The 9,040-nt window shown below is 46.4% G+C and overlaps 1 protein-coding gene across 5 annotated transcripts; it reads right to left on the bottom strand.

Annotated features, from left to right (window-relative positions):
• Positions 1 to 1,044: 1,044 nt before the first annotated feature.
• Polr3d (RNA polymerase III subunit D) lies at positions 1,045 to 6,652 on the bottom strand. Of its 5 annotated transcripts, none has more exons than XM_005008108.4 (9): positions 6,558 to 6,652; positions 6,122 to 6,291; positions 5,007 to 5,050; positions 3,862 to 4,013; positions 3,596 to 3,720; positions 3,251 to 3,419; positions 2,446 to 2,714; positions 1,941 to 2,093; positions 1,045 to 1,785 (listed from the first exon to the last, which is right to left on the bottom strand). In XM_005008108.4, exons 2-9 carry the CDS (start codon positions 6,284 to 6,286, stop codon positions 1,663 to 1,665), a joined length of 1,200 nt encoding a protein of 399 aa, XP_005008165.1. In that variant the 5' UTR covers positions 6,287 to 6,291; positions 6,558 to 6,652; the 3' UTR covers positions 1,045 to 1,662. The 5 variants fall into 5 exon arrangements, with proteins under 5 accessions (XP_005008165.1, XP_005008164.1, XP_012999123.1 ...); XM_005008107.4 differs by having other exon boundaries at positions 6,478 to 6,646; XM_013143669.3 differs by having other exon boundaries at positions 2,007 to 2,093; positions 6,478 to 6,638.
• Positions 6,653 to 9,040: the final 2,388 nt, after the last annotated feature.

Raw genomic sequence — 9,040 nt, 5'->3', positions numbered from 1 at the left:
GTGAGTTCCAGACCAACCTAAATTACTACAAAGATCCTCTCAAAGCAATGAAACCCAAAATGTGTAATAGTCATTGTACAAAAGAGAGGAAAAGAAAGTGCTCTGAACTATATAACTGCATGTATATTTAAGTGTATAAGATAGAATATGATATCACAGAGTTTTATTGGATCATTGAACAGAACTGTTTGCAGTATCATTGATGGAATGTCCACTTTACAAGCTTTAATTTTGTGACTTGAACAATTATTTCTAAGATGACAGTATGTAATCCATTAACTAGTGATTTCCTACTGTTCATTTTTTTTCTGCAAATCTGTATAACTTGTACCCTTTCTCTGCTTTTTTTTTCTTTTCTCCTTAAATAAAATTAAAAAAAATAAAAATAAAATTATTCTGTAAGGAGAGCATCTGAAAAAAAAAAAAAACAAAAAAAAACAAAGATCCTCTCAAACAAAAATGTCTATTTTATTGAAGGTTTGACTTTTTTCTCAGCACTATCTGACTATAGTGAGACTGTCCTGTAAGTGGCCACAGGTTTCCTTCAGTAAGTATTTTAACAGAAGCCAGAAGAGTACTGGCTACTTGCTGCCAGGCGTAGGTACAAAGAGATGAATCCTGGCCACATCGCCCAGAGGCTTTCACAGGTGACAGGTGGGGTTCTCTGATTTCTTCCAACAGAATCTATGGCCAGTAACATGCACAGGAAGCACCAGGCTCAGGTGCTCAGGTCCCTGGATGGGACACGCAGTAAGAACAAAGGACCAAAGGGGAAATGGGGGAAGCTGGTGTCATTTCTTTGTTGTTGGGTAGCAAGGGGGATTAAACTCAGGACTTTCATGTTGAGCTACATCCCCAGCCCTTCTCTTTTGAGACAGGGTCTCTAAAGTTGCTAAACTGTCCACGCTGGTCTTGAATTTGCGATCCTCCTGCCTCAGGCTCCGAGGGTGTTCAGATTACAGGCATGCACCACCATGCCTGGCTTCTAGGCATTTCTTCTGAGACTCCTTAAAGAGTCTTTGGTTCAAAAACAGACAGGCAAAGGAGAGAGAAAACCACAGTTTATTGAGAGCCTATAGGTATAAGTCTGGCCTGTGCAAGTTTTCATCCACAATAGTCCACCTGATCCTTACACCAACTCCGTGAGGTAGGTATTATCCCCATTGCTGTTGGATGAGGAATATGAGGCTCAGAAAGGTCACATAGTTTGTCCAAGGGCCCAGAATGAGGAACTCATGATCTGGGGCTGAGTGCTTAGGTCTCAGACTCCACACTGCTCTCTCCTGTCCGCCTCTGGGAAGGACAGAAGCCACACTGTTCCCACCTCTGCAGCCTGAGCACCCCAAGATAAGGGGCCTATGAAACCTACCTTGGGAGGACGCAGTTAACTGAGGAGATTAAGACATAAATATAAAAATAAATAGCAGGGACAGGTCCCCAGGAGCAAGGATGTGCCATCTGTATCCGTCCGCAGGAAGGTCATTGTGCAGTTCACAGCTGCCATGGGAGGGAGCTGTGTGGGGGAAACTGAGATGACAGCAGCTGAAGGCTGGAGTGGGTGGGCTCCACAGGCCCCTTCTGGGTCACATGGATTCGAGAACAAAACGTCTGGAGCAGGTGGCAGCCGTGGGCACAGTCGCCATCCTCCTCCATCTGTTCATTTTACCGGTGTTTGTGATCCAAGAGGGATTCAAAATCAGGCGAACAGACAAGTTTGTGCTTCACGTGTCCCAGGACTGTCATGTCTCCTGTCCTACTGTCTCCAAGGCCCACAGACACCAGCTCCTGCCGAAGGACAAGGGACAGCAATGACAACCACAGTACCATGTCCGGCCTTAGTCCTGGGACTCATGTGATGTGCCCAGGAACTGCTCAACCTTCCTTAGCACTGGCCCCTTCCCAGCCCCGCCCACAGCCTCTCCCCGGCCCCCAGCTTGCACCTGCAGGAAGGAACAAGTGGTTCCCATGGTCACGTCCAGAGTCACCTTGCCCAGGAGGAGCTGTACCTTCCCTGACTTGCGGATGAGCAGCTTGCCAACTTGGCCCTCAGTCAGGTCAGCTAAGGTACAAGAGTTCTCTGCCAACCTGGCTTCCTGGGGGGAAAATCAGGGGATGGAAACTGTGTGGGGAGTTAAGTTCTTCCACTTTTCATGAATGAAGCCCACTCTGCTTCTGAGAGAAAGGTTGGACTGAGCCCAGAGACAAAATATACATAGCTGCTGAAGCTGAGTGATGGTACACGAGCTTCACAAAGCAAACACACACATACAAACACACAGCTGGACCTGGAAGTGCAAGGCCCAAGACTCACTCATTCTAGTGCTAAGAACAAGTACCCATTATTCTCGTCTTGGCTTGGGCAGTTCACCCCCAGCCCCCTACAGGTCAGCTTCTGTTCCCAAGCGCCCTGCCCCAAATCTTCCCAGAACTTGCTCCTCGACATACCCGGTCTTTTTCCTGCTTTATGACTACCATCTGTCCATCCTCGCCTTGCACCTCTGTCTTGACAGGCTTGATATCCTGAGTGGGTGGCTGACCGGGGAGGGTGTCCGGCAGCTGGAGGAACAGCAGCTCCTCATCCTTGGTGAGGCTCAGCTCCCGGAGCAGCTCTGCCACAGACATGTCCTTTGGGAGGCCTGGGGTCTTCCTAGCTGCCTTGGGAGGAGCCTTCGTCTTGACCTCCTCCTCTTCATCTCGAGGCTCCTCTTTCACTGCTCCAGTGAAACAAAAGAGACATCAAGTAGTCATCCTCTGTGCCATCTCTTCACCCCAATTTATTCCTGTTATTTAGTTAGGAAGCCAGAGAGAGGCAAGAGACAGCACATTCCAGTGGCACAGGACTCTTTTAAAATGACATATTTAGCTGGGCAATTTGGATTATACACGTGTATAACCCCAGCATCCTCAGAGGCTGAGACAGGAGGATCCCAAGTTCAAGCCCAGCTCGGGCAAATTAGCAACTTTGCAAGACTATCTCAAAATAAAAAGGAATGGGGATGCAGTTTAGTGCAAAAGCCTTGGGTTCAACCCTCAGTACTACTGGGGTGGGAAGGACATCTGAGGCAGGGTCTGCAAAATCATGTTATTACATGAATGTTTTGGGGGGATGAAGGGGGGCATATGTCTTTGTTTAGCTCCAATATTTCAGCTGGAACAGGAGAGGATCTACTCATGAGTGGCCAGCTCAGAGGCTCACGCTGAGGGTTCCCTGGGGCAGCCATGGAAAGGAAGAAAAGTTAACACAAAACACCTTTCACAGCAGGTACATCCACCTCCATGTCCTCCTCCTTGGGACCAGCAAGCCAGGGCTTAACATCGGGCTCTTCATTCTCTTCCTTAAAAAGCCACCCTGAGTGAGCCAGTGGCAGCTGTACAGGCATGTTTCTTGTGTCATTCCTCAGTCCAGGGTCATCGATGAACTGCCAGAGAACAGTTGTGGTCACACAGCCTACCCGCACAAGTACCTGATCAGCCCACCTCAGTCCTCTTCTAGCCAAAGGTTCCAGCTGCTCCCCAGATTCCAGGACCCCAAGGAGCTCGCCTTGACCCTCTCTTGGGTAGCCACAAGAAAGCTCCCCCAGCTCCCAGCACCTACGTCATCCTTCTCCAGCATGCGCAGGATCTGCTTGGTTTCTTCATCCGTCTCCCTCTTCTCCTTTTTGATGTTGATGATATGAGAGGGTCCAATGTCCGACATATCTACCGTCTTATCCCAGTTCCCTGTGGAAAATCATTCTGTTTACTAAAGATAAACAAGGAAGAGAGCAACGGGGGCAACTATACTGGGAGTGGGGCAATTTCGTCGCTCTTATCCTCTCAGGCTGGCTGAACTGGAACCCACTGGGGATCCTTTGCTTATACCTTTTTTCTTCATCATTTCCGCAGGGCCCTGCTCAAAAATTGAGTGGGACTGGATCACTTCGGGACGGCCCCGACCTCGTCCATGGGCCTCCCGCTGGCGGTCTCTATCCCGCTCACGTTTCTCCTTCTTCACGGTTACTTCTTCCTTAGGCCTGGAAAAGAAAATGAATGAAAGGAATCCACTCACTCCCCGTGATTCAGAAAACTGGCCCTACTCTCTCCCCTACTACGCAGAGTTTATAAGCCAGTAAGAAATCTATGCAGAGTGAAGTCAATCCTAAGTTTGGCACTGTTCTCACTTCCTTGACAGGTAAGTGCCCTTTAGTTTGCTTTACTTTACCATCTTCTTCAAAACTGGATTTGTTTTTTTATTGCCTCAAAGCAGGAAGACAGGAATATAAGCGAAAGCAAAATCCATCTTTATTTAAATTAGTGGCTCGCCACCCTGAGCCAACACTTTACACTGTGAAATCAGTGTTACACAAGTTTCTAAAGACGGACTTCTATACCAGGGATTTAGCTCAGTGGCATAAGCTCCTGCCTGGCAAGTGCAAGGTCGTAAGTTCGATCCCAGGTACAAAAAAAAAAAAAAAAGATGGACTGCTCAGTTTGGATCTTAAGCATCTCCCAAAGGCCCATACATGTTAAAACCTTAAGTCTCCAGCTTGCATTACTGAGAGATGATAAAAACTCTGAGGTGGAACCCTGAAGGTCTTCCAGTCATGGGGTGTGCCTTTGAAGGGGAGAGTGGAGCCTTCTTTGGCATCTAGTCCAGGAGAGGAGGGGCTTCACTCTACCACATACATTATGTTATGATGTGCTACTTTGCTACAATCTCAAAAGCAGCAAAGTCAACCAATCATGGACCAAAACTATGACTCAAAACAAACCTTTTCTCTTTAATAAATTGATTAGCACATGTATTCATTACAGTAACAGAATATTGACTAATGCATGGATCCTCAAGCATTAGTTTTTTTTTTAAAGCTTGCACATTACAATCACCTGTGAGTCAGGGCCAAAATCCACTAGTAAAAAGAACTAGAGACACAAATTTGAATTTCTAAGCCACACAACCAGTTACTTCCCCAAACTCCCAAATTCAGTAAATAAGGGGTAAGTTTTCATCAGACGTAGCTACTTACTCTTCCTTGATCTTCCGACTGATGATATTTGGGGTGAAGGTTTTCTGAAAGTAAAATACAGGAGTCATTGATTTGCTAAGTCCTGCTCCCAAAGTACTGAGGAAAATTAAAACTCCAAATGGACATCACCACAGCTCTCCTCTGTACATTTCACACTGCTGTTGGTTTTTATAGACACAAGTTAGGTGCCTGAGGACCAAGGACTGTCATGCCATGGAGGCAGGGGAGTTACCAAAGGGAAATCCAAACCATTTTAACTAGCAACCTAGCTTATGCCTCTTGACAGGAGAAACTCCCAGATTCCAAAGCAAAGGAGCTAATCTCACCCCCTGTCTTCACAAGGCTCTGGAGACTGGCCAGTGAGTATCTCAGGGAAAGCTCTAGCAGGCAGGTTTAAGTTGGGAAGACACATGAGATTAGGCAGTACTCACTAATGGAAAACAGACTGTAAGCAGAATTTTCCAAGGCTAAGTGAATTCTTTAAAAAGCTGGCCACTTTACATGTCTGTCATTCTACCTTCCCTAATGGGATAGGACACAGACCCTCTAATGCTATGCCTAGGACTCATCATACACTGTATCAAAGGTGAATTCTGAACCCTCAAAACTCTCATCCGGGAATTCTGAACCCTCAAAACCACAAGTAAAGTTTAAATCTGCCTGATCCCATAGCATTTTAAAACATCCAAAACACTCAATAAAAACAAGTAAGGCTTGCATGATGGCCTATGCCTGTAACGTCAAACTTGGGAGGTACTTCGCTGCAGTGTTTGAGGGCTGCCTAGATTACAAATCCAGGCCCTGTGGCAAACCCTAACCCCTCCACGAAAAAACAAACAAAACAAAACAAATAAGCACTGCTTGAGTTGCTTTTGAAAGTCTTGGGCTAATTAGATCACTGCCCTTCAGCTATCTCTCAGAAATACCTGAACACACTGTATCCTGTATCTACACTTGAAAATAGACTAGGTTCCCTAAAATCTGAAGAGGGGTAGGTGTGAGTCTGAGGACAAAGTTTAAGAGGCATACAGTAGGCCCTGCAAGAACAGGAGCTGCATCCGAAGGGTCTGGTGTTTGAGGGAGTTGACGCTGTCTAGAAACGCGCTATCAGGTACCTTCTTGACTCCCCCGAGGGTGAGGTCCCTGGAGCGCATGGAGGGAAGGCGGCCTGGTGGGAGAGCGGGTGCGGGTCGCCGCCCGATAAGTCCCCGGGACCCAGGCAGGACGGGTCGCGTCCCTCCTGGAGTGCTGGGCTCACCAGCGGCGTTTCCTTCCGACATGTCGCCTGCGAGAGAACGACAACCAAGTCACCCCAAGGGACCGACGAGCGGGCTCGGGGAGGAACCCCACCCACGTGGCTCTCGCCCCCCCACCCCGGCAGTGCGTTGCTCCCGCCGCGCTTCGGCCCCTCCCCTCCCACGTGGCAAGGCTGCCCCAGCACCCCAGCTGGAGCCTCTCGCTTGCCACCCACCCTCTCTCCAAACACCCCCTGTCGGGCTCGAGGCTGGATGCAAGTGGGCTGAAGCTCCACACCGCTCGTCACGACTTCACCTGCGGAGCGACCCTCCACCAGCCCTCAATCTCCGCGCGGGGCGGAAGTCTGCGTGGCACGGCCTGGGCGTCGCCATGTTTCCGCCGGGCGGAAGTGACGTTTTAGGGCGGGACCGGGCCATGGTATTTATTAGGCGGCGCTTCGCTGCCCTCCGCCTTCTCTTCCCGGTTCTTCCCGGAGTCGGGAAAAGCTGGGTTGAGAGGGCGAAAAAAGGTGAGATGGAGGAGGGTCTTTGCCATGGGCTAGGCTTCAAGCTCAGTTTCCTCCTCCCAGGAAACTGAGCTTGAAGCCTAGCCCATGGCAGTCGACACCCTGCAATGTGGGAGTCGCTGCTGTGGAGCCTTTGGGAGCAGTGGGGTCGTGGATCTGGATGGGGCGAGTGGCGTGGGGCAGAGAACGCAACCGCAGTCAGAGTTGGAGAGTCCAGGACCAGCCCGAACCCGCTAGGCTCTCCGTCGTAACCTTGGAGTGGTCATTACCTCTGGGCAGCAGCCTCATCCCACTTTCCTGGGTTTCTGATGGGGTCTTGAGGTGGGACTGTAGGGGTGACCAGTGCCTAATCGCAGCCACTCTGGGCTCTGTTCTTGGGGGGCCCCCAGTGTGCATCACTGGTCAAAGCCTGGAAGGAATCTGAAAACGAAATTTGCGCAACTGCTGGAGGGACAAATTGAAAGAACTTTATTGGATGCTGATGTTTGCAGCTGTCTTTTGATGTTATTCCTTCCCACCCTAAGCCTCTTAAAAATCATGGAACATCACATAGAGTTTGCTGGAAGGAAACCATTTCTGCTAGAATTTCACAGAGTACTGCTTTAAAAGTTTCATGATATACCTAGTCCTCTTACTGGAGCTGTCATATTGTGCCACAATTTTGTATCCTCTTTTTTCAAAGAACAGTTTATTGTTGCATCAACTAATTCTCAGCTGTCATGATATAACCTCTTTCCCTGTTTGGACATTTAGACCATTTCTTTTCTCTGTTGTAAGTAACACTGTGGTGAACATCTAGTATATTCAGCTTTTTTTTCTTATGATTTATATCCCTAGGATAGATTTCCAGACCTAGAAGTAGCTGACCAAAAATTGAGGGGAATTTTTAAAAAATAAATTTATTTTGAAATCATTGTATTTGTAATTCTTATATAATGCAGAGAGAGCCCAAGTTCATGTTTGCTCAATAGTAAATAACATCATGCAAAACTATACTACATCACAACCAGAATATTGACATTTTTACAGTCAAGACATTTTCATCACCATGAGGATCCCTATAGTTGCCCATTTAGGTCCACACCTACTTCAGCCCTGCTCCTGCCACAGCAAATCTGTTCCAATTTCTATAATTTTGTTACTTCAAAAGTGTTCCTGCAATGGAATCTGTTAGGATCTTGGCATAATTCTTTGGAATTTATGCAAGTTGTACGTATCAATAATTCCTTTTTATTGCTGCGTATCCATGATTGGTTTAGCTATTCTTCCTTTGAGAGACATCTAGGTTGTCTCCACTTTGGAGCTATTGTGTGTAAACTTGCTGTGAACAAACATGTACACATTTTTGTGTAAATACAAGTTTTCATTTCTCAGAATAATTGCCTAGAGTGCAGTTCTTGGAATTCCTAAGGTTGTCACTTACTTAGTTTTATAAGAAACTGACAAACTTTTCCACCATGGGAATACCATCTTGAATAGGTACATTTTATGATTCTTCAGGTATTGCCAAACTGCATTCAAAAAGTGTTGTGCGAAGTGGGGTGGATTTAGCTCAGCAGTGTTAAGTGCCTGCCTGGCAAGCAATGAGGTCGTGAGTTGAATCCCTGTTACAAAAACGAAAGTATTGTGCAGCCAGGTATAGTGGTGCATACCTGTTATCCCAGCATATGGCAGGATGGGGCAAGAGAATTGTGAGTTTAAGGCTGACCTGGACTGCATAGCAAGATATTGTCTCAAAGAAAAGAAAAGCCACAAAAAGTTGTGCTACAGTGCATCACTACTATAGATGAATACGAATAAGAATTTAGTAATAAGGATATATATATATAGAGAGAAAGAGCCACATTCTTTCAAGCATTTGCTTTTAAATTTAAAGCTTTTTTTCAGTTTAACTTTGTTAATATTATGTTGCTTTCCAACCACATCTATTAAAATTGATTTTCTTCATATTGGTTTTACAACATGCAAAGCAAACCAAAATCCTTTTGTATCTTATTAGAGATATACCCAGTGGAGTTAGCTTCTGAACAGAGTACTAGATGAAATTGCTTTGATTTCATTCACTGAGTTTTGACATCTACCAGCCTTTTAGTAGCTTCTATTTTTTTTTGTCTTCTTACAGAAATATTTATCATAGAAACTTTAGAAGTGTTTGATTTTTTTGTTTGTTTGTTTGTGTTTTGAGACAATGTCTCATTATGTAGTTCAGGCTGGCCTTGAACTCATAGTGATCCTCCTGCCTCAGCCTCCCAAGTGCTGGGATTACAGCTTA

This window comes from Cavia porcellus, unplaced genomic scaffold (assembly GCF_034190915.1).
Source record: "Cavia porcellus strain 051 isolate PalLab524CR breed Dunkin Hartley unplaced genomic scaffold, mCavPor4.1 scaffold_24, whole genome shotgun sequence".
Lineage (NCBI taxonomy): Eukaryota > Metazoa > Chordata > Mammalia > Rodentia > Caviidae > Cavia > Cavia porcellus.
This window is presented reverse-complemented; position numbering and strand designations above follow the sequence as displayed.